At 36.2% G+C, this 24,001-nt stretch overlaps 2 protein-coding genes and 1 pseudogene across 2 annotated transcripts; 2 read left to right on the top strand and 1 right to left on the bottom strand.

The window, feature by feature from the left end:
- LOC120257478 (calmodulin-binding transcription activator CBT) lies at nucleotides 1-10,114 on the top strand. Its single transcript, XM_039264932.1, has 13 exons — nucleotides 1-159; nucleotides 263-388; nucleotides 1,553-1,668; nucleotides 2,969-3,057; nucleotides 3,821-3,866; nucleotides 4,661-4,850; nucleotides 4,971-5,105; nucleotides 5,178-5,236; nucleotides 5,798-6,187; nucleotides 7,062-7,771; nucleotides 8,281-8,836; nucleotides 9,196-9,507; nucleotides 9,720-10,114. The coding sequence occupies exons 1-13, from the start codon at nucleotides 96-98 to the stop codon at nucleotides 9,744-9,746; spliced, it is 2,820 nt and encodes a 939-aa protein (XP_039120866.1). The 5' UTR covers nucleotides 1-95; the 3' UTR covers nucleotides 9,747-10,114.
- Nucleotides 10,115-11,060: 946 nt separating this feature from the next.
- Nucleotides 11,061-21,526, top strand: LOC120257484 (serine/threonine-protein kinase TIO). The gene is given in 25 exon segments (XM_039264939.1): nucleotides 11,061-11,315; nucleotides 11,414-11,488; nucleotides 11,943-12,035; nucleotides 12,114-12,188; nucleotides 12,317-12,409; nucleotides 13,195-13,258; nucleotides 13,682-13,766; nucleotides 14,108-14,180; nucleotides 14,301-14,369; nucleotides 14,477-14,557; nucleotides 14,665-14,758; nucleotides 14,846-14,980; nucleotides 15,203-15,341; nucleotides 16,104-16,275; nucleotides 16,413-16,511; nucleotides 16,599-16,744; nucleotides 16,746-17,142; nucleotides 17,787-17,870; nucleotides 17,872-18,924; nucleotides 19,005-19,238; nucleotides 19,462-19,605; nucleotides 19,690-19,770; nucleotides 20,304-20,492; nucleotides 20,648-21,180; nucleotides 21,250-21,526. Coding segments are annotated over 24 exon segments (4,014 nt in total). The 5' UTR covers nucleotides 11,061-11,225; the 3' UTR covers nucleotides 20,897-21,180; nucleotides 21,250-21,526.
- Nucleotides 21,527-21,781: 255 nt separating this feature from the next.
- LOC120257482 lies at nucleotides 21,782-22,806 on the bottom strand (annotated as a pseudogene).
- Between the last annotated feature and the right edge of the window lie 1,195 nt (nucleotides 22,807-24,001).

Genomic DNA, 24,001 nt, shown 5'->3' with positions numbered 1-24,001 from the left:
TCTCTTTCTCTCTTCATCGTTCCCTCCCCGAGCTCTCTCTCTAACGAGCGCTAGGGTTTACTTCTTCTCCGATCTCGAATCCAGCGATCGGCACCATGTTATCCACCGATTCGGAGCACCTCGCCGGCGCTGAGATCCATGGATTCCATAACACAGCAGGTAGTAGCGGAATCATCGAAAATTTCATTCGGATTGCCTTGTTTTTTGTGTTTCTTTTGATCCGAGAAGTCTCTGAGGAGTTTTACTTGGTTTTCTTGAGTAGATTTGGATGTAGAGGGATTGATGGAGGAAGCGGCGAGTAGGTGGTTCCGTCCGAATGAGGTTCATGCTTTGCTTTCTAATTACACTCGGTTTAAGCTTCAACCCAAGCCCGTTGAACTTCCCCCAAGTATAGTCTTGCTGTCTTTGTTTATGTTTTGTTCTTTTTTTTTGCCGATTTTTTTGTTTGGTTTTATGTTTTTTTGTTTTTGCGTAAATTTCGGTCCTTGGACTGAATCAAGAGCATGAGAGCAAGTGGTTATTTTTTTATTTATTGAAATTTTATGGACAAAAGATCATTGTTTTTTTTTTTTATCACTATGGAATCTTTTGCGAAAGGCTTAGTTACTAACATATAATTTTGGATTACTTTGCTTGCTTCACGAATCCATGACTGTGGTGGGTTTCTTCTTCTATAGTTTGCCTTACTAGCTTGATGATCAGCCTGAAATGATATGAGTGTAAAAGCTAGTCTATATGAGAACAAGAAGGGATTTGAGTTAACTGGTCATTGTCCAGTGTTCCTATTGAACCAAGAAATGGAGACTTATATGAAGTGTTTCACTTCTTTTGTCATATATGATCCTTCTCTCTAGCAAGTGCCATTCCTTTTTCTCTCTAATTAAGCTTGGTATAACTTGTTTGATACATGGAAATGGCAGTAGTATCAGTCTTTCCCTTCTCTAGTGGCCTCACTGTCACTGGCCAATATGCTTTTCATCTCATCTTGTCTTTGTTCATGATGCCTAGCCGGCAGAACATTGTCAATTTTGAGGAATTTGACTTTATTTTGTCAATTAGCTTTAGGACACACCACACCTTAAACCGCTGGTTTACTTCTCAACCAATTCATCTTAAATATGATTTCAAGTTCTCAAAACAAGCATGAGGTTCAAGGGGGCTGAGGTTTTGGCAAATTTAGTACTGACATTCTACCATTAGTTGAATGTGTGATAATAGCATGCAGCATGCACCAAATGATTGGAGAGCAGCAGCATGAGTTTCATTTCATATGCAAATTTCAACATTATTTCAAAGTTTAAGATAGCTTCTTAGGCGTTGTGTGTTTGTGGTCAGGAAATAACCAGATTGACGTTGCACTGTGGAGAGCCATATTGACTATATATGCTATATATAACTGTATAACTATGTTTTATATACTTTCAATATATATATACATATATAATATTCTCTTTTATCTTTAATTTCATTTTGTGTGGATTAGTTATTTTATTTTATCCACATAGCAACGTTTTGGACCAATCAATCTTTCTTCTAATTTAATTTGCTTTAGGTGGCACTGTTAGGTTTTTTGATCGGAAAATGTTGCGCAACTTCCGAAAAGATGGCCATAATTGGAAGAAGAAGAAGGATGGAAAGACTGTTCAAGAAGCACATGAGAAACTAAAAGTTAGTTTGTCTTCACTGCTATTCTTTGAACTTTTGTTTTAGTTTTTCGGACATCATATTGCGATAGGCTTATTTCTAGTTCTATGAAATGCTACTTGGTTTTATCTTTTCATTTTCTTTCAGTGCCTTCCAAATCTTAGTAGAATGTCAAGTTCTATGAGTGTAGTAATTTGCTCGACTCGTGTAATGTCAAACTTAAGCCTTGTGTTGTGAATTATGGGAACCATGTTGGTAATCTTTCGAAATCATTGAGTCATTAATCTTTCAGCATTTTTTTGGTGCTGTATTGCTTTGTGGCCACGAGAAGAATAACTAGCTATATTTCTAACTCAAACATAGTTTTATGACTTCTTATATTTTGTAATCCTTATGCACGATGCTTTCTTAAGTCGAGATATAAACATTACCAAATGTTAATAAATAAATGCCTCACACTTTAAGCGGAATGAGTTTGTTTTTCTGAAGTTACAAGATCACTGTCCATGCAATATATTCTTGAGGTATATATATATATGTTCTTGCTGTAGGTTGCCTTTACTCATCTGCATTTATATTAATTCATGACAGAAAATCAGGGCTAAGTTTAGGTGGATCTTGTTTTAATATAGAGAGAACTCTGAGGTTAGCAACCAAAGCATTCCCTTATATGAAGTTTAACTTTGAAATCTATAATGATGGATCTTCTTATTTTTATCTATCTCTGTCTATTCTTTCTTTTGAGGAAACACCTTGAGGTTAGTAAATTCAACAAGGTGAATCAAATATGTTTAAATGACATAGAACCATTTTACAGAGACAGCCATAGTGCTAATCATATGAACTTTAGATTCCTTATTACTGTTACAGGGACTTAGGAATGAAAATTTTTAAATATTGTAGTGTAATCTTTCTGGTTGATTTTGATTTCAGATGTGCCAGTGACACATTCTCTGACTTGAACTGGCATTAAGCTCTTAGATAATCTGCTTGTGAATACCTTGCTCCTTGAACTGTAACTTTATGGGAAGGAATAAGTTACTATTGTCTGAGAACATCATTCTGGCTTTTGTTTCTTACTTTTTGTAGTGCCATAGAAAATCTGAATTAGGATACCCCATGAAGAAATTTGAGGTAGCTAGGTTAATTGTCTTTTTTTGATCATATTGATCATGATCATTCTTCCCTTCTACTTCTTCTCACCCTAACCACCTAATCACACTAGACTAGTAGCATTATAACCACAAGGTTAATAAGCTTGTGGTTTTGTATTGTTTAGTTTTATGGAATAAAAATGAGTAATTCTGTTTATGGCTTGTTATAGATTGGTAATGAAGAAAGGATCCATGTGTACTATGCACGCAGTGAGGATGATCCCTGCTTTTATCGTAGGTGTTACTGGCTTCTTGATAAGTATGTTTTTCCAATTTCTACTCTCTCTCTCTCTCTCTCTAACTAGTGTTATGATAATGATGTTTGTGTTAGAACCTTTCAGTCTCTGCTTTGTCACTCAATTTACAGGATCATTACAGTTAATGCTTTTAACCTTTTGATGGAATTTTGCATCTCATGAAGCAAGAAGCAAAATTTTTTTCAGTAATTTAGAAATTTCCCTTGCTCAAATAAATGCAGGAGTAACTCCAGTATGACAATTTCTATGGTGTTTTGAAGATATCGTAAGGGAATAACTTGTGAAGTTAATTGGCTCAGATAAAATAGTGCTAGATCAACCAGCCAATAATTGAAGGCTTCTGACTTTCCATGTGGTGATAATTGGCTCCATACAGTAAATCAAGCCATGCCAACGTTAATTTTGATGATGCAATGACATATATGATTAAATCAAGGTTCTATATGATGCAATACGATATCTAGGTCTCTCTTTTTTACTATCATCAAATTAGGATCATGACATGCTTGGTGTTAGATCATCATATATCTTTGGTTGTGAAAAGCAAGAGTATATGGTTACAAGTTGAGATGTATTGTCTGTTCTGATGTAATTTGACTGCTAAACTTGTATTGACATGTTTTCTTGGTTTGGCTAATGATAATTACTAATTAAATGGATCATATATTGCTTTTTTGTTTAGATTTATGATCTTTGCTTTTGAGTTTATTCATTGTTGATATTTTAAATTTCACCTAAAAACATTATTTCATATTTTTTTCTCAGGGATTTGGAACGAATAGTTCTTGTGCATTATCGTCAGACATCAGAGGTTCTTTTTCCATTAGCTTTTATTTTTTATTTTTCATTTTTGTATATTTTATTTCCAAAAATAAAAAAATGACTGGTTAAATTAAACTAGTATGTATAGTGTAGGTTGGACATTAATTAGACTTGCTGAAATAATGACGCTCCCATTGTTTTGTTTGTAGTTTCAGCAAAATGGATGCCATCATAATAAACTAGAACGTTTGAAGGAGACAATACTTGAAAGATCTAAGTTATTAGGTAGTAGGAGACAACTTGTAAACCATCTTTAAGCATCATACCAAGGATCGAGGAACCCATGATTTTTGGTCACATTGACAATCAGATTGTGAGCCAGGTTCAGGGTTGTAAATGGGTGAGCTTGATTGAGCTAGGCCCAGCTCGTACTCGGCTCAAGCTCAATTCTCATGACTAGCTTGATCAATTGGCAATCCTTGCTAGGAGGCACCAACAATGATGATGACAAATACATTTATAGAAGGAACAGTCAAGATTCCAAATGGTTTTTTATATTTTACCTATTCTTTTGGCATCTTGTTGTACATTCACCAAGCTTTTGCTATCGACATGCATGGAACCTAACCTGAACTATGTACGTTCACCTTCATTTAAATGTGAAGACTAATAGGTATTCTAGATTTGGAATATCGATTTGTTTTTATTGATGTGCCAATTTCGGCATATGATTCTGTAGCAAATTTAGATTGTTGATATATATGTTTCTTAGACTTGAAATTTTCATTCTTTCTTATATAAATTTGATGCAATTTCCTTTTTATTTTCTTGTGTTTGTTTCAGGAAAACATAATTCAACAACATCCGGAGTCAGTGGAATGTGAGGGGGATTTGGCTGGGAACGTTGTCAAGCATATTGATTCCCCAATAGCACCGGTGGATTCAAGTAGTGGTTCAGCCCAATCAGAAATGTCTACTTCCGGAGTTATGTCTGAAGAAATTAATTCTAGAGGTGATCCTGAAACAAATACTGGTGAGATGGCCATGTCCAATGATCTGTCATTTTATTTGCTCACTGCTTGATCAGAACTTATATTTGCATTAGACCCTAGGCTGTTAATGTTGAATGATAACATATGTTAAATTGTGTCAGGGTATGGTACATCACAGTTCGAGAAAGTCAATGAACTTACGAATCATGAGTTAACACTTCATGAGATCAACACACTGGAATGGTCAGATCTGGTGGGGGGATCGCCCTATGTGGATTTTGCCTCAGACAGAGGAGGTAATATCTTGATGTTACTGAAAAATTTGTTCATGTTAGAGAGTTTCCTCATATATGACTGCTCTATTTCAGGTGATGTTTCTGCATTAGAACAACCATCACACCGAGAAGTAAATAATATCATTAATAATGTGAGTAGTAAGCTATTGATTGGTTTTCTGCTTTCTGTATCTATTTGGTTTACATTAGTTTTTAAATCATTCATCACGGTATGCTGGTCATGCTATGAATACTTGTTCTTGCTTAAATTTTTCCTGAAAAAGCCTTCACATTGAGCTGTTCAGTGAGTTAAACTTGTAGCTACAGTATATTAGTCTGTACCAAATTCTAGGATTTCTTTGATGTCTCTGAGGTCTACTAAACCCTTGCTCAGTTGTTTTGATTTCTGGTTGGAACTCTGATCTTCTTCTTGTTTCAGATGAAATTTGCATATGGTTAAACTTGTTCTTTGTTCCCTTGATGCTTGAAAATTCTAGACTTGATATGACTAATTATTTTCAGGAGACTGTTCTGTCAAGTTTTCTGGACAACCATAGTTCTCCATTCTTTTCTTTTTAGAAATATATAGGGTCTATGATTTAGGGAAATTGTGAGGTGATTGTAAATCTAACTGTAATTGGGCCTTGTCAAACCTCTCTATTCTCAGCCCTTTGCTTATTATGCATTAACTGCTGCTTCTTGTCTGTGTTTAGGGAAGCCTTTCTTGTTCCCAAGGTATTGGTAGCTGCCAACCAAATGCTCCGTGTAGTGATAATGGTATCTTTGGAATTAATGGAGCCACTATCGGGAATTTTCAATTGTTGGAGAATCAACAGGGACCGGCACAATCGTTTGGAGCTGCAAGTAGCCATTATCAATCAAGTGAAATCAGGTTACCTGAGGATGTCAGTGAAACGGTGGGATTCCCTAAGCAGAATAATTTGGAAAGGTGGGATTCCATTGGCTTTTTCAATGATCTACAACTTGACAGCGAATTTTTAAATCCAGATTCAGCTGTTACAGAAAATGACCCCTCAGCTCAAGAGCTATTCTGCATTGTAGACATCTCACCTGCGTGGGGGTATTCCACAGAGGAAACTAAGGTTCTCTATCGGAACAGAATATTTCTTCATTATATTATCCTTTTAAAATGTTGATTATCTGCGCTTATATCTTTGGTTACTGAACATTTCAAAGGTCATGATTAACTGTTAAAATCTTCTGCTTTCTGTGCATTGTCAGTTTCAAATCTTTTGTCAATTTTATGAAGTTAATTACATGAAGTATTTGAGATCATAATTTGTATAGTTAATTTTTTTGAAAGGTTGGTGTTCTTTTGTTAATTTTTTTTCACTACCACGGAGATGCTGATCTTATATTCTTCAAATCATTATATTCTTCAATTCATGTTATAGGTCTGATGGGTGATGTAAAGAATAGCAAGTCTGTCACTGCATGTTTTATACTTGGAATCTTGAAGCTTTTCTAACTTATAAGTTTGAGCAGCATGACTGAAAATTGCTTGGTGAGGGGGTGAGAATAATGTGTTTGCAACTGCTGCTATTCAATGTCTCAGGCCAGGCTTGATAGGTTCTAATTGATATAGCTTCCTCAAGTACATGAGATTACTCTAGCACTGATTAGATTTTTTTATCATAGTCAGCAAATCTAAAGATGTTGACAAGTATGTGAGCCTTCATGATGCCCACCTTCAATGCTATGATGTGAAATGAGATCATACTATTTTAAGACATCAGTGCTTATCCCCAGAATTCTTGTTTAGCTCTGCCTAGAGATAGAGAGCTGTTAGGAAAGCAAGTTTATGGATCTTCTACTATTCTATGAACATAAACACAAGTTCACTATTGTTTTAGTATCACAGCACCGGCTTTTGTATACCATTTATCTTATGAATGCAGCATTTTAATCAGCCATATTTGTGTAATGTTGGGGTACATTTATTTTCTGTGATTGCAGGTTTTAGTGATTGGGGGTTTTCCTGAATCACAAAAACATTTAGCAGGACATGAGATTTGTTGCATTGTTGATGGGACATGTGTTCCTATGGAAATCGTCCAGGCAGGAGTTTATCGGTTTACTGCACAGCCCCATATGCCTGGCTTGGTTGATCTTTATTTGACAATTGATGGGTATACGCCCATTAGCCGGGTTTGCAGTTTTGACTACTGCTCTACTGCTCTGTTGCCTGGTGGGATTCCATCAGAAGTTAAGAATGCTGAGGCCAAGTGGAAAGATTTTCAGATCCAGATGAGGCTTGCTCATTTGCTCTTCTCTTCTACAGACAACCTATCTGTTATGTCTAACCGAGTAAAGCCAGGCAACTTGCAGGAGGCAAAGAAATTTGCTTCAGCAACATCTCCTTTAGTGGAAAAGGGCTGGGCAAATATGATCAAGTCAACTTCTGATAATAAGGATTCGTCCTCCATTGATACTCAGGGATTGTTTGAGCTGATTTTGAGAAATAAATTACAAGAATGGCTGTTGACAAAAATAGTTGATGGATGTAAAAAAACCCCCCTTGATTCACAAGGTCAAGGAGTTATCCATCTCTGTGTTATTCTGGATTACGTGTGGGCTATTCATTTGTTTTCACTGTCAGGCTTGTCATTGGATTTCCGTGATGCTTCTGGTTGGACGGCATTGCATTGGGCTGCATCTCTTGGGAGGTACCTTTTTAAATCATTGCTTTAAAGTCAAAATCGGTGCTAGGTTATTTGTATTGTTTTAATGTAGTAAAATCTTTGTCAAAATATTGATGGTGCACCCTTTTTTCGTTATCCTATAATTTCATATAATAATAATAATGATAATCCACTTGGTCATGCTCTTGTTTGCGTGCCTCCTGTTTTACACTTTGTTGATCTCAGGTATCGCTGCTACCTATAGTTTTAGCAACGCATCAAGTCAATTTCATTCTCCTTGTCTGACATATTAATTTCCCTGTGAAATGTTTCACATCAAATATTACTTTAGCTTCCCTAAATTGTCATGTTTTTATTAGGCAAGATTTCTCTCTGATGCTGCTTTTGGATTTTGTTTATTTCTGAGAACGCCATTAGATGTTCAAAGCAATGTTAATTCTTCAGCCATCCATGGAAGCAAATGTTTAGCCTCAGTTTAATTTTAGGATTTTCAGTATTATCAGAAGCATCAGTTCACTTAAAACTGCATGCAGGGAAAAGATGGTCGCTGCTCTTTTGTCTGCTGGGGCAAATGCAAGCTTGGTTTCAGATCCGACTCCAGAATGTCCAGGAGGGTGTCTTGCTGCTGATCTTGCATCTAATGGGGGGTTTGATGGATTGGCTATATACCTTTCAGAAAAGGGACTAACAGCACATTTCCAGGCCATGTCCTTGTCAGGGAACATTAGCGGACCAACAGCACCCGCTTCAAGTAGTCTAACAAGATATGAAAGTATCGAGCATCTCAGTGAACAAGAACTCTGTTTGAAAGATTCTTTAGCAGCATATCGGAATGCTGCTGATGCGGCTGATCGCATACAAGCTGCATTTCGAGAGCGAGCATTGAAGCTAAAAACAAAAGCCGTCCAGTTGGTTGAACCTGAGTTGGAAGCCAAGGCAATAGTTGCTGCTCTGAGGATTCAGCATGCCTACCGTAGCCACAATAGGCGCATAATGTTGAAGGCTGCAGCACGAATACAGGGACATTTCCGCACCTGGCAGGCCAGAAGGAATTTTCTTAACATGAGAAAGCAGGTTATCAAAATCCAAGTAAGCACAAGAACACTTCTCTTCATCTTGATTAATGGGCTTATTTTGCTTACTGGACAACCTCTGATAAAATGAAATCAATCATAATTTCTGTTTTGTTTTTCTGGAAACTTGACTTTGTCCTGTTAATGCTTATACCTTCATGCATGAAGAGAACTACAGAAATGATGGATGGGAAAATAATAGACACTTCACTAGGCAATATATTCTTCTTCTTCATATCATTCACTAATTATGCTAAATCCTCCTTTTTGTATAATGGTCTGAAGATATATTAAAGATTGACACAGAGTATCAAGTGTTATTGTCGGTTCATTTTTGATGTTTTCCAACTATATATTCTGGCCATGCTATCTCAGGCTGCTTTTAGAGGCTACTGTGCTAGAAGACACTACACTAAAATAGTTTGGTCAGTTGGAATACTTGAGAAGGCAGTTCTACGGTGGCGTTTGAAGAGGAAAGGCCTACGAGGTATCCAAGTAGAAGAACCAGAGACAATGAAAGTAGACAAGGAACAAGAAAGTGTAGTGGAGGAGGATTTCTTTCTGGTTGGTCAGGAGCAAGCTGAAGATCGGATAAATAGATCCGTTGTGCGTGTCCAGACCATGTTTCGTTCTTATCGTGCCCAACAGGAGTACCGGAGAATGAAGCTGGCCTGTGAAGAGGCAAAGGTAAAGGAGTATTTCCAGAAATAATAATCACTTTTTTTTTAGAAATATTTAACATCATCATGCTAACAACCTAAGCACAGATTACATTAAGATTTCATTATTTTCTTTCATCAAACTGTGCACAGATAGAATGAACCAATCTCACTGCAAGTTGTAGTGTCCTGTAATGTATTTTGTACGATAAGCATCTGAACTTTATTTTGTAATTGCAGTTGGAGTTCGGTGAACTTCTCCAGTGAACACAGATGAATCAGTGAAACATGTTTTCAGCTATCACTATCTGAAGCAAAAGGATGACTGTTCTTACAAGTGCAAACCTGGCCATGGTTCTTCTGCTTTAGCCTTATAGAAATTTGACCATTTCCCGCAATTATGACTGTGGATGTATAATGTTAGCCTGTATATTTATCTATTCACAGGTTTCTCTTAGAGTGTAGAAATAATGTTCTGCAGTCAACCTAGTCAGCTTCGGCATCATGCCAATTGTACATGTGTTTTTCTAGCCTTTTTCGATTGATGTTTGGTGTGTGCAATATCTCTGGGAATTGGTCAATGTAAAATGAAATGCATATTGTGTTCTGATTGCAAGTTAGGTTGTTATTTATTGCATCTCTTTTATTTCATGTCATTCAATGTTTTCATAGAAATACAGAGCTGCATCTCTTTGATGATACATTGCAGGTCACAGGAGAAGCCCAGAGAAGGGGAAATACCCTTTCTGCCCTTCATTGATTAAACTCACGCTTATTTTCGTATTTGCAAATTATTTATCTAAATTTTATTTGCAGATGTGTTCCTGAAATACACTGTTAATTTTGTTGAATTTGTTTTTGTTTGCAAAAGTAATTTTTTAAAATTTATAATTTTGCAGTCAATCCAAACTTAATTCCAAATTTTGATCAAAGGTTTGGGTCCTTTTATTTCTGTGTTTCTTATTTGAGTTTCAAGTTTTTGATCCTTTTTAGTTTGTTACAGAAGCATAATTGATTTGTAATATCTCATGCATGGAGTTAGTTTGTTAATTATTTTTGTTGGAGAGGGTATTTGGCATCATTTTTATTCTTAGTTGATATTTTTAAGAAAGTTTTCCATTGAAAAGCAAGAGATTATTAAACAGGTCATAAAAATGTGTTTATATCGATCTGCTGATCATCTAAGTTACATAATAAAATAATGTAAAAATCATATAAAATCTAAGGTCAAATTTATCTTTTTTTTTTGGTTTATTGGGAAAAAAAAGGCAAAATTGAGATATTATCTTTTATCTTTTCTTTTAGATTTATTAGTTTTGTTTAAAATGCTTTTCAATGAGGTTAAAAAGTCTATGAAAAATTTTCTTTTCATTGATTTTTTCCCCATATTTTTTTTTTTCAAAATCTTTCACTATTCTTTCACCACAATCCAATTAATGAAATAAAGACACGTGTCCACACAGCTTTAGTACTCGCTGTTTTGCATGATCGGGCTCGTGTAGCCGATCCGTTCTCAAAAATTTGAAATTAAACTACAAATGGGCGGGAAAAACGAGAGAAAGAGACGTTGATGATCTCTCTATCACTATTGATTCCAATCAGCGATCCCATTTCCCCCAATTTCAAGCTAAAACTTTGATTTCTAGGGTTTCTCATCGCTCTTAATCGTCCCTGCTGCTCTTGATCCTGAAGTTCCACCTCTTCTGAAACCCTAATCCTTGGTTTTGGCCGTAGATTTGTTGGGAAATGGGGGTGGAGAACTACCATGTGATAGAGCTCGTCGGGGAGGGGTCCTTTGGGAAGGTTTACAAGGGCCGGCGCAAGTTCACTGGGCAGGTGAGATGGGCTTTAGCTGCTGCTTCTTGATTTGACTCGGATTTGAGCTGTGAGTTGATGGTTGCTTTGTTTTCTGATGATTTTTTTTTTTCTCATAGACGGTGGCCATGAAATTTATTCTGAAGCATGGAAAGAGCGAAAAGGATATCCATAATTTGAGGCAGGAAATTGAGGTGCTGAAATTTAGTTTGTTTAATGCAAGTTTATTATTTTGTGATGTCTTATGTGAAATAGTTGGTACCTTGAATCTATTTTGTTTCTTGATTTGATGTAAAAGAACTAATAAGGTAACTTTGGTGTTGATAATAATGATCATTCTTTGAGGATATGAAGCAGATGATATCCATAATTTGAGGCTGGAGATGGAGTTGCTGAAAATTGGGTAGCTTAGATACTTTTCTTGTATGATTTATTATGTGAAAAGTTGATTTCTTGTATATATTTGGTAGTTTAGTTGATGGTGGAAAGCTACTCTTGTAATCAGTGATCATTCTTTCAGATAATGAATCAGGATAGAGAAACTTATCCAGCAATAATGGCACCTTCTGAAATATATACTCTTGCAGCTTACCATCTTGCTTCTTCGAATTTGCTTTAACAGCATTTGACTGTCTTACCTTTCAACAGATTTTAAGGAAGCTGAAGCATGAAAATATAATTGAAATGCTTGATGCCTTTGAAAATCCTCAGGAATTCTGTGTTGTTACTGAATTTGCACAGGTACTTATATTGTATTGATGCTAATACTCTCTCACTCACTCACACACTCTCTGATGTTGTTGAACAACTGTTTGTTAGGGAGAGCTATTTGAGGTTCTTGAAGATGACAAGTGTCTCCCAGAAGATCAGGTGCAGGCAATAGCGAAGCAGCTGGTATGCTAGGCATCTGATGGCTATTTGACTAACACCCCTTCATAGTTTATATAGATTTGTTGCTTTTGTGTTTTTTCTTATGAATCAGTGGTCTTAGTTCTTAAGAGTTGATTCTGTTACCTTGCCAGGTCAGAGCCTTGTACTATTTACACTCAAACCGCATTATTCATCGTGATATGAAGCCACAAAATATCCTTATTGGAGCAGGATCTGTTGTTAAGGTTGGTATTATTTTTATGCACTAAATATCATACTGTAGAATGATTTTGATTCTTTGGAGGTTGATATCTATCCTAGAAATTGAGTTGTTTTTTGCTTTTCCTATGCCTTCAAGTCTCACTAAAGCTTCTGTTTTCCCTCTCTTACCAAATTTCTGTTACAATTTCATGCCTGCACACGGTTTTTGTGTGGAAAAATTCTCTCATCCAGTCTATGGTATGCTAGTTTTTAGTTAATCAAATGCAATTTCCAGATTGAAGGATGGAATGATCATAGGTGATGGGTGGACCAACCATGCTTTGCCATGGTGATTTATATCTGCTGAACAAATGGAATATGCCTATAAGAATGCTTGAGTAAAAATTGAAGAAGTTATTATGGAAGAAGCATTTGAAACGTTTTAGATTCAATACTGTATTTCCATTGAAGGAGTTATTGGTACGCCATAGTGACACATGAGATGAATGGCGGTGATGATATGCCACCTTTTGATGAATGAATTTGAAAGGTGGAAGAAAACATCTACCATATCTATATAAAAGTCAGTCCGTAGCAATGCATACATTTAACACATCTGTACTAGCGCCAAACATTTATGACAAACAGCTTGCACGTACTGAATTGCAAGCGTACAGGTATACATTCTTGCAGATTAATTTCATGAATTATGGAAGTTGTTACAATAATTCTGTAAGGTTTTTGTTCTAAATATATTTTTTTCATGTTAATGCTTAATTTTAAATTATTTTGCTGTTATTTGTAATGTGTTTGTTGGCCTATGTTTTAGCTTTGTGATTTTGGATTTGCACGAGCAATGTCAGCAAACACTGTTGTTTTGCGTTCCATTAAAGGTAATTCCTTCTTTTATTTTCATCTGTCTTTAAGTTTACATTACCTTGTGTTTTCTTCATGTTGGGGATATATTTTCTTTTTATTGAGGCCATCTGTACCTTCTTCTTTATCTGTATAAATTTTCATACAAAATTTCTTACCTCGTACGTTCTAGGGCTCATGAAAGATAGTATTTCTGTGGCGTGGGGTTCTTGTAAATCAGGGAAGTAGGTATGGAATGGCATTTTTAGGGAATGGATATTGATGTCATTTATATGGCAGAGATAACATTGGGTCCAGGAGGGTTTCCTTTTTTTTCAAAAAATACTAGCTTGCAATGGATCTTAATTACTATGTTTGTGATTGTATATTCTTCTTAAGTGAATGAGTCTTGCTCAATTATTTGAACCTTTTGTATTTGAAATTTGGATATCTTTATGCAGGTACACCCTTATACATGGCTCCAGAACTTGTCCGAGAACAGCCATACAATCACACAGCAGATCTGTGGTCTCTTGGAGTTATTTTGTATGTCAAATTTCTTTATTATCAGCACATTATTGGGTTCTCTTCGTTGCAATGCATCTTTCCCTGTCATATGTATATATGACCAGCTAACTTAGAGTATATTCCTTCACTATCTGTAAAAGTGCTTCTTTTATTTTTGCATCTTTAGAGTAATTGTCAGAAGAGAATTTTGTACTATAGGCTATGATCAAGATATAAAGCTGTGAAAATTTGAGATTTCTTATTTTTCAGAATTATCTATGCTAGAAGTTTGCATGTTTTTTAAATTATTAATAGACATCCATCAGGGTATCTCTTGTATATGTAGTCTTATGTTATTGTCTTTTGTGGTATATGGTTAGGTATGAACTATTTGTTGGTCAGCCGCCATTTTACACAAATTCGGTGTATGCACTCATCAGACACATAGTGAAGGTGACAGTCACTTTTCTTTTTCTTTTTCTTTTTTTTTTCTTCTTTTTTGACTGTTCTATGGTATTTTAGAATAAATAATAATAATAATATAATTCATCTATTTGTTATGCCAAATGACAGGATCCAGTAAAATATCCTGACAATATGAGCCCAAATTTCAGAAGCTTCTTGAAGGGATTGCTTAACAAGGTTTCTTATTTGTCCTTGTGGAACTTGCCTGATTATACTATTTATTGTTTTAGCTATATTTAGTATCAACAGCTATCTGACATTGGTGATGAATGTCATCACAACAGGTACCTCAAAGTAGGCTGAGTTGGCCTGCATTACTTGAACACCCATTTGTGAAAGAAAACTCAGATGATGTGGAGGCTAGGGTCAGTTTCTTCTTCCAATGGAATTGATTCTTCAACATGGCTTTCTTTACATGATCTCTGGTCATTTTGCTATTTTCTAGACTGGTAATCTCTGTTGTTTTTTCCAGGAGACACGTGCTGCTGTCGCTGCAGCCAGGGGCTGTGATGCTGCCTGGAGAGGAGAAGGTAATAATGTAGCATCCTCGAAAATTGAAGCCTCAGGTACAAATTCTGATAGTCTAATCTTTGCTGTGTGCTTACTTTTTGCTTTTGATTACACCTTTAAGTAATCTAGGCAGGCTTTTATAGGTAAAAGAAGTCCTGAGACTTCTTCAGAGATCTGCAAAGCTCCAAGCATTGTGAATGATGATAGGGCTGGTTCACCTTCCCCGATTCCAGAAAATCAACAGGAACAGGCTTCCAATGCTTGCATTTTGTCATCGGGTATGGTTCCAAAAATTGCTGGTCCTGGCAAAGCGCCTTCTTCAAACATTCTTTACATGGTTTCTTATGGTGCTAATTTACTAAAGAGTATCATCGTTTTTTACACTAAGACAGGCAGCAAAATGTCTGGCCTTGGTGGTTGTTTTAGTACCGACTATAATATTGAATTTGTCCTGCCAATTTATGTTATTCTGTTTTCTGATCAATTATTACTGTTTTCAGGACACCAAGTTTTGGATAAACTAGAGAAAAACTCTCGTACAGTCAAAGGCGCAAACATTATTGCTCAAGATTATGAAGCATTATCTGCTATTCTGCTTCCTCTGAAAACTTGGTCCAATGGATCTCCAAGTTCTTTGAGGTGAACATGTAATGTGTAATTTGCATGCTTGCTAAACACATAATGCGTAATTTGCATACTTGCCAAGGAATATATATATATATATATATATATATATATTCACTTTTATGTCAGTATAGCAATTATGGTATAATTTGAAAATCCCATCAGCTGGGCATGATTTAGTTCCAGCTTAAAACTTTGGTCTTGCATTTGGCTAATAATTGATTATTTGGGTGTGGGTTTTTTCATCATATATTCCCAATTTATTTTTTATTCCTAATAACATCTTATGGGTCCTATGAATGAAAGTCAAATAATTGATGTTAATTCACATTGCTTGAAATTGACAAAGCTAGTGACAGATTTCATCTCTAGGCACTTTATGATTGTGAAAGCAAGCCGTTTTCAATGAATTGTGATTAATTTTATTTTAGAGTGGAATATATGTAAAGCCATCTCTAACCTGTAACAAAGGTCCTCTAAAATTTCCAAGAGCTTAGGATGAACCATGAAATTAGAAAATTATTCTTATTTGATAGATCTCATCAAATGTGCTGTACGTTGGAGCATTTGATTATTACGTTTTCCTTTCATTCTCATTTTATCATGATAGACTATGAAGGTTTGCTTCCTCTCTCCAAAGCTAGTTATGGTTTTTGTTTCAAACTACTTATTTTGATTCACAGGAACAATTTTCACTTTCAGGTTGTTTCTCTAATTTCTCATTGCGATGTGTTGGTATACTGCTGGACATTAACTCCTTTTTCCCCTCTCTTTTAGGGATCTAAACACTGAGTGTGCAAACCAGTCTTTCAGAATTGTCACAAATATGATTACTGCTGGAGCACATCAATCTTGTGCGGCATTAGATGACATGATATGTGTGCTTCTTGAATTTGCTGCTGCTATTGTCAAGCTAAATCTCTCTGAAGCTGATGGCCTAGCAGTCAAGGTTTTATTTTTCAATCTTGTAGCGAAGATGACTTTCAAAATGTTTATTTTAAATCGCATCTATTAAGGTTCAAGATATATGCATTTACATTATTGCTCAGAGAAAAAACATCATTCATGATATCTCTACATATGCAGAGCCTTTCCACTCTAAAGAAACTATTGGACAATAGTGGAAGTGGGATTGGAAATTCTTATGCCAGGCACTGGTCTGCTCTTAAAGACCTTTATTCTCAGGTGAGTTATTCAGGGTTTAATAAATGGTTCACCAATGCTGTCACTGTGTTTATCCCCTTTTGGTTTTCATTCCTTTTCAAACTGCAGATCCTGACTACAAATTCCGATGCATCTGGAAGAGTTATTTATGAATCTACAGCATGTGTGGCTGTCATGTTGTCTCGAGTTGCTTTAGGGCTCAAAACATCTGTAGCTGCTGATGTTTCTGAGATGGTTTCTCAAAAACCATCACCCAGAACAAATTCTCATCCAGATAGTCAATCATGCTAAAGAATCCGGCATTATGGATCTGTTGTGTGAGTGTCTAGCAGCTTCAGGATCAAGTCTCATGTCAGGAACCTTAAATATGGTACCAGCAACTTGTGAAGCTTGCAAATCTATATGGGCTTTGATTGATGCAGTGGAGTTAATCTCAATGAAAGGGCAAACTCATTTGTTGCCACTGAATCATTCACGACACCATTCTTCTATTCAGGCTGATGCCAGGATTCATGACGAGAACTTAGTGCTTGAGTCTGTCAAATTAGTTGAGATGTTTGTGAAATCTTTTCTTGAATCAAGACATGTGCAAACTGCATTCTATTACTGCATTCACAATGGCCTAGAATCTGCGCTCAATGCTGGTTTTCAGGTATCATACTTATGTTTGAAGGGTAACGTTTTCACTTTATATTTTTCTTCTTTGAGACAATTACTTCTTTACAATCCAATAATTGTTCTAACACTCAAAACAATGCATTTTGTGAGCCTGCTTGTGTGTTTAGGGAGATCCACAGAACGAGTTACGGACTAGAATTCATCATTAAGCATCGCCTGTTTTTGAATGTGTAGAATCATAGTAAATAACTATGCCAATGCAGAATCAACTAAAAAAAGAATGAACTCTATGATCCACACACATTTTTCAAGAGTTCAATTGAGTAGATTAAAAAGTTAAGCACATACATGTATCTGAACTCCATGATCCACGCACATTTTTCATGAGTTCAATTGGTTCCAACTTTTTGATTGTAAGGGAGGGCTGTTCATCAGTGAGGGTTGTGGCTGCACACACAAATACTCCGGAACTCCCTCAGCATTTTGCTTGATGACTAAATATTCTCTTGTGAACTTTGAGGCCTGCTTCTCTAGCATATACTGATGCTCAGAAACTCCCTCACCATTTTGTTTGATGATTAAATAATGTTCTCTTGTGAACTTGAGGTCTGCTTCTCTAGCATTTTATTGTTGTCATGCTAGTTTTTAGTTTTTTTATTTATAATTTGCGTTTTTCAGATAATTTCACGGATTTGCATATCAAATCATCTTGTCTGCAAAGCATTGTGCACCTCACTGAGTTCTTCAACTACATCGGATGAAACTAGATTCGGGTGGCGATGGTACTATCATTTCTGACATATTTTCCTTGTTGTCCCTGTGTGCCTCATATATAAACAAAGAGTCTGGAGAAATACAGAATCAAAAATGTAAACTGTCTAACCCTCATAGATTGGTTTTACATAGTTGCCTTGCCTTGGCAACAGTTGCCAATTGTTTGAGATCAGAAGAAAAAATTTCTGCGTCATCAATTCTCACATCCTCTCAGAAGAAACAGCGAGGACGACTCTCAGTGCTTGCGCATCTTTGTTCTTCTGATGACAGGGTAGTGAATTACAATCAACCACATTGCCTATCAGCAATGTTAGCTTTATCATCAATTCTGTCCCTTGAAAGTGGTTCTACCACTAGTTCCTCTATCTGCGAGTCTGCGCTTGTATTACTGCCTCCTATGGCCACACTTCGTAATCAATTGAAAGTTCTGCTCTCTGATGAAAATGAAGCATTAAGTAAGTACAAACTCTTGAATTGGTATGGAGTTAGGGATGGCTGTGTTGGATTGCTAAAAGCTAGACTGAATTGGGGAGGGCCTCTAGCCATTGAGCAAGCTTGCTCAAATGGAATTCCACAACTATTGACTTGTTTGTTGGCTGATGGACTTAAGAAGGATCCTGAAGGAAAAGAAATCTCAAAGGTTAGAGCTGGATTGTCACCCATTGGAGTTGTGTGGACACTTTCTGCAATGTGTTATTGCCTACCTGGTGGTGTTTTCCGTGATGTATTGTTTAGGAGAGATCACTTGAAACTCATAACTGACTTGATAACTGAATTGCACCTCAAAATATTAAAAGGCTGGAGAGGACTTGGTGGTGGAACAAATGGAATTAGAGATCTAATAAATGCTCTTGTTGATCTTTTAGCATTTCCTTTTGTTGCTGTACAGAGCTCCCCCAGCATGCCATCAACATCTGCATCCATCAATAGTGGCTTTGTTTTGAATGCTGCATCACCTGGTGGAAAAATAGGCCTGGAAAACAAAGAAATGATCAAAGCAATTGAGGCAAATCTGCCGCATTATATACAAGTTCTCTTGGAGGTTACATTCCAAACAACTTAGGTTTACATCTTCCAATGTTTGTTTGTTTGTTTTGCATCTAACAGCCTTTTTTTTTCTAGGTTGGTTTTCCTGGGCGTATACTCAGATGCTTGGATTTTATTGAGTGTAAAGATTTAGGAAGACCAATAGCTATTATTGCCAAAATGGTGGGCTACCGACCCTTGGCTTTGCAGCTGCTTAGAGAAGGTTTATTGAATCCATCCATAGTCCAAAGGGTGCTTGGTGGCTCTAGCCCAAGAGAAGCTGTGGTAGACTTTCTAATGATAGTTTCTGATCTTGCTCGAATGTCAAAGGTTTGATATTTGACCTTTTTTTATGCCTTTTTGTATCTCTTATTCTTTGATATTTTCCGTAAGCTTGGTATTACATATTTGGCTATTTCTTATACACTATTTCCTTTGTCAATGAGAACTCCTGTTTAGAAAATGTATAATTGCGTTTGTAAATTAAGTGCCCATTCTTTAATGAAATCTAATGATGCCATCTTGATGCTCATTTCAATGAGAAATGTTACAGGATTTTTATGAATCGATCGACAAGGCGGGTATGTTGGTTTTTTTGAAAGAATATCTGAATCATGAAGATGCTGATCTTCGTGCAAAAGCATGCAGTGCCATTGGAAATATGTGCCGACATGGGCCCTACTTTTATGGTCCACTTGTAAGATCTTGTCCTTCTAGCTATTAGTAGAATAGTTTTACAAGCATACATGTCCATCCATAATTTCGGTATTTCTTGCTCCAGGCAATAAATAAGATCATTGATCTCCTCATTGATAGATGTTCTGACAGTGACAAACGGACCAGGAAGTTTGCATGCTTTGCTGTAAGATTCTGCTGCAACCTTTTTGGCATTCGCTTCGATATTCATGCCATTGAGAATTGTTTTCCTGAAACTGCAAGTCTCTGTGGAAATATTCTTCCTGGTTGAATTTTTGTTTTTATTCAATGCTATATATATATATGAAGGGGATGAGCTGTTGGCTCCTTTATTCAATCTATCTGCATGCAGTAACTCTGCTTTTTAATGCTCCTAAATAAACAAAATTGGCTTAACAATAGTTGATTGGCTGATTGATGCCATAGATCCTGTTGTCCTTTGCTCACATTTATAGTATTGGTGTTGTCTTGTTGTTATTAGACTTTGTATGCTGCAAAACTTGCAAAAAATGATAAAACCCCAGCATGTTATACTAATAGGTGTCATTGTTATTGGTGTTTTTTATTTATCTTAGGATATGTAAGTAACTGCTCGATTTTCATCTCCAGTGGAGCTATACAAGTGAAATATACTAGGAATCCTTTGAGAAATCTAATGATTTCTGTTTTTGTGTAATTAGTGCATCCTTGTGTCTCCAGGTTGGGAATGCTGCTTATCACAATGACATCTTGTATGAAAATCTCAGAAGATGCATACCTCAACTAACAAAGTTGTTACTCTCAGTGGAGGAGGATAAAACAAAAGCCAATGCTGCAGGTGCTCTAAGTAATCTTGTGCGCAACTCTAACTCACTTTGTGAAGACATCATTTCACAAGGTGCTTTGCAGGTCTGTGGGTTGAGAACATATTCTACTTCAGCTCGTATAATTTATATGAAGAGGCTAAAAATATTGCTTGATGTTATCTTAGTATTCTTTCTACTATTGTATATGCCCCTCATTAATTATTTTGAATGAGCACTAATCCTCTCTGTTTCAAGCAGGCCTTATTGAAGCTCGCAAGTGACTATTCTGTTGTAGCTCTAAACCCGAGTAGAGGTGATGCAATGAATGAATCACCGCTTAAGATTGTGCTCTTTGCTTTGCGGAAAATGTGTGATCATACTCCCTGTAGACAGTTCATCAGTTCTTCAGAATTTCTTCCTCTCTTTACTCAGCTAAAGAGGTCTCCTAACACAATCATTGCTGAGTATGCCTCGGTCATTATAAGCAAAGCCGGTCAAACCAAATGATTTTAAGTTTGTGTCATTCCATTGGTCTTTGCTTGTTCCTTACATTTTCATGTATATGTATGCCTATGTATTTAGTCAAGACTAGTTTGTCCATCCTTCTATATGATGATGATTAAGGGTTCTCTACACTGATGGATCACATTTTTGGCAAAGGCTACTTGATTATACTGCTAATAATTACCGTGAACGCTAGGTTCAGTTTCCACATTTGCATTTTCAAATAAGTGACAACACTGGATCTGTGATACTTATGGCTGCTGATGGAGTTCACACCATGCTTTCAGGTAAATAAATATTTTCATAACTCATAAAGTATGGCATCATTTGAATATGATCATGCTAAAACTTTGCAGATTTTCTCTCAGCCTGGGGCCCTCAGAGATTAAAGAGTTGTTGGTAAAACACCCACTGGGAGTGAGGGCTATCACTACCTTGTCCTGGGAAACTGATGGATCAAAGACCAAAAAAGAAAAGGTGAACTTATGGTTAGGTATCATGTTAATTCTTTCATATTATTGTCCTGTTAGATAAAGACACTTGCATTCTTTTTTAATTCATCTATACTGAATGTACAAAGCACCACTCTTTAAGGGATCTATATTGGTGAAATGGTTTTACTTCTTGCTGCTTGGTTTAGCTTTTTTTTATCAAAAGTTTATGCGTTATTCAAATTTAGGTAAAATCATTTTGATAAATGAGATGCTAACACCCAACCCATGATACTTGATTCCAACAATTGTATACCTTAAATTTTTTTATGCATGTTCTTTCTCACATTGAATGCTGGTTAAATTTAGTCGGAACAAAGATTAGGTTGCTATTTAGGATGCAAGCATGCAACAAGCTCCAGCCAAGTTCACAACAACTCTGCACTGACTTCAGGTATATATTCAACTTAGTCCCACATCTTACTCATACTATTGAACTGTAAATTCCATACATCTAGTTAGGTCTAGTTTGTTTATGCCACAATAGAACTTTATCCTAGTTATCCCATTCAAAATTTTCCAACACAAACTACCAAGTTCACTACTAGTACTTGCACAAAGACCTCAAACAAGTTCAAATTACAAAGCCCTGAGAAACAAAGACATCTTAGACATGGTCCTAGAGTTGACTTTAACTTCATGTAACTTGGTCAAAACAGCCAATGAGAAACCTTCTTCATCTCCAGCTCCTTCTCTTCAATAGTTCCAAGTCCTGGCCTCCACCCTTTGCTTGAGAACTGCCTGCTTAGAAATTCTGGCCTATCTTCAAACACCTCAGGGGACCATTCCAGCACACTCCCCTTCTCCTCTTTCTCATCCTCTTTATCCTCCTTCCTAAACTGCTTCTCCTTGTTAGCCAATCCGGCAATGAATGCTCCACCAATCATCGGAAATGATTGTGATCGGAAAACCGATCTAGTCACTGATAAAATCCTCCTAGCCTTAGCCAGTGTAGCAGCCTTATTCCCACTTATTGGCAGCATTACATAAACCTTCTTAGGGTCCAACCAATGATCAGCTGGGAGCGGCATAGTCTTCGGTGTGCCACCACTGGAGACTAACTGAAGCTCAGCCACACATTGTTGTGGGTGATCAAGCATTAGCTCAGCCACACTAACTCTGTCTTCAAAGCCTATGCACTGTTCCATCTAGCAGCACCAACTTCCCTCCCATCACATTGCCATTGCAAGCCATGTAGTTCCCCATTAGAGGTGAAAACTAGAAGGTAATGAAGTAGCAGGACCTAGTCACCAAAGGTTTGTATGGCATTAGAGATATGAAATAGAGAACTTAGTTATATAGTTGGGAGTGTTGGACTTAGAATTTAAATATAGATGGGAGGGAAGGAAGGAAGGGGTCGTTTAACTGCCCCCTTCTCTTTGCCTAAGTCCTCCCTTAGTTGATGCTGATAAGGTCCATAGATGGTGACACTGTTAAGGATAATGGGAAGTGGGTGGGGTCCATTGATTAGGACACGTGGAAGGTAGTTAATGGTATTGTATGTAAATTGCTGTTTGGGTGGAAATGGTTGGGAAAGATGGAGTTGGTGACCATCTCTGCAAAGGCTTTGGCTTCTGGAAGTTTTATTGACCTGACCTGTGAAGGGAGGGAGAGTGGATTTGTGTTGAAGGTTTATTATGGTAGTTGTTGTTGTGGTGTTTTAAGTCTTTAGGTAGGTGATTAGGACTTGCTAACGTTTATCTGTTGTGACCATTGGGAGATTCATGGGTTTATTTATTTATTAATTTTTTAATTTTGTGCATGTATGTATTATGTATAATATATCTAATAGTAGATATAGTACAAACTACAAAAATATATTTTATATATAGAGAGAAAAGATATTCTGCGGACGTCTGTAGACGTCCGCGGTTGGTAACATGGGTGGTTGCATCCTATTTTTTATTGTATATTATTTATAAGCACAGTAATTCAAACAATGTTCAAGTACAACATAGGAATAATTGTTTATTCATAATCAAGAAATAATTGTATTTCAATCCAACGATCCAAATGAACGTCCATAGATTAATATGGATGTTCATAGTTGATTGATTCTCAAATATATATATATATATATATATATAAAAGAATTTTTTGAAGATACTTGGGAAGGAATATTATACAGCTGTTTAGGATGGGAACAGTATTGAAAAAAAATGGATGAACATTAAAAGAATTTTTTTTTAAAAAAAGTTTTTGAATTGGTTTGATTATTTAGTTTAATTGTGAATTAAAAGTGTAATGGTTTATCATGTATATAAATAAAGCATTTAATGTTTATTATGTTTGTAATTGAAAGAAGTATTTAATGTTAATCTGTTAGTGTGTATATTTATTTGCATACACCAAATTTGGTGGAAGTTTGTTTAGATATTAAAGTGCAGTACCAAATTATGTGGTAATGCAGGGTTGAATTAATATGCAAAGAAAAAAGGACACTAGGGATATATATTCATAAGTCTTTGGTGAGATATAGATTTCATCATGGGTAAGGATTGAGTAAGTTAGGCAGCAGTGTGTTAATTAGCCTTTTGAATTATTCTTGCTTGATTTGGCTGAACTTATGATTAATTTAATTTATATATAATAATTAGGTTGTTGAATTGTTCTTAAT

The sequence above is a fragment of the Dioscorea cayenensis genome, unplaced genomic scaffold (genome assembly GCF_009730915.1).
Source record: "Dioscorea cayenensis subsp. rotundata cultivar TDr96_F1 unplaced genomic scaffold, TDr96_F1_v2_PseudoChromosome.rev07_lg8_w22 25.fasta BLBR01002160.1, whole genome shotgun sequence".
Lineage (NCBI taxonomy): Eukaryota > Viridiplantae > Streptophyta > Magnoliopsida > Dioscoreales > Dioscoreaceae > Dioscorea > Dioscorea cayenensis.
The sequence above is the reverse complement of the archived record's forward strand: the minus strand, read 5'-3'. Positions and strand labels throughout refer to the sequence as shown.

Excerpts from the sequence above, each read along its gene's own strand:
- LOC120257478 (XM_039264932.1), top strand. The coding sequence starts at position 96 with ATGTTATCCACCGATTCGGAGCACCTCGCCGGCGCTGAGATCCATGGA. Across the intron at positions 1,669-2,968 it reads AAGCACATGAGAAACTAAAA|ATTGGTAATGAAGAAAGGAT; the intron begins GTTAGTTTGTCT and ends GGCTTGTTATAG. Across the intron at positions 8,837-9,195 it reads AGCAGGTTATCAAAATCCAA|GCTGCTTTTAGAGGCTACTG; the intron begins GTAAGCACAAGA and ends ATGCTATCTCAG.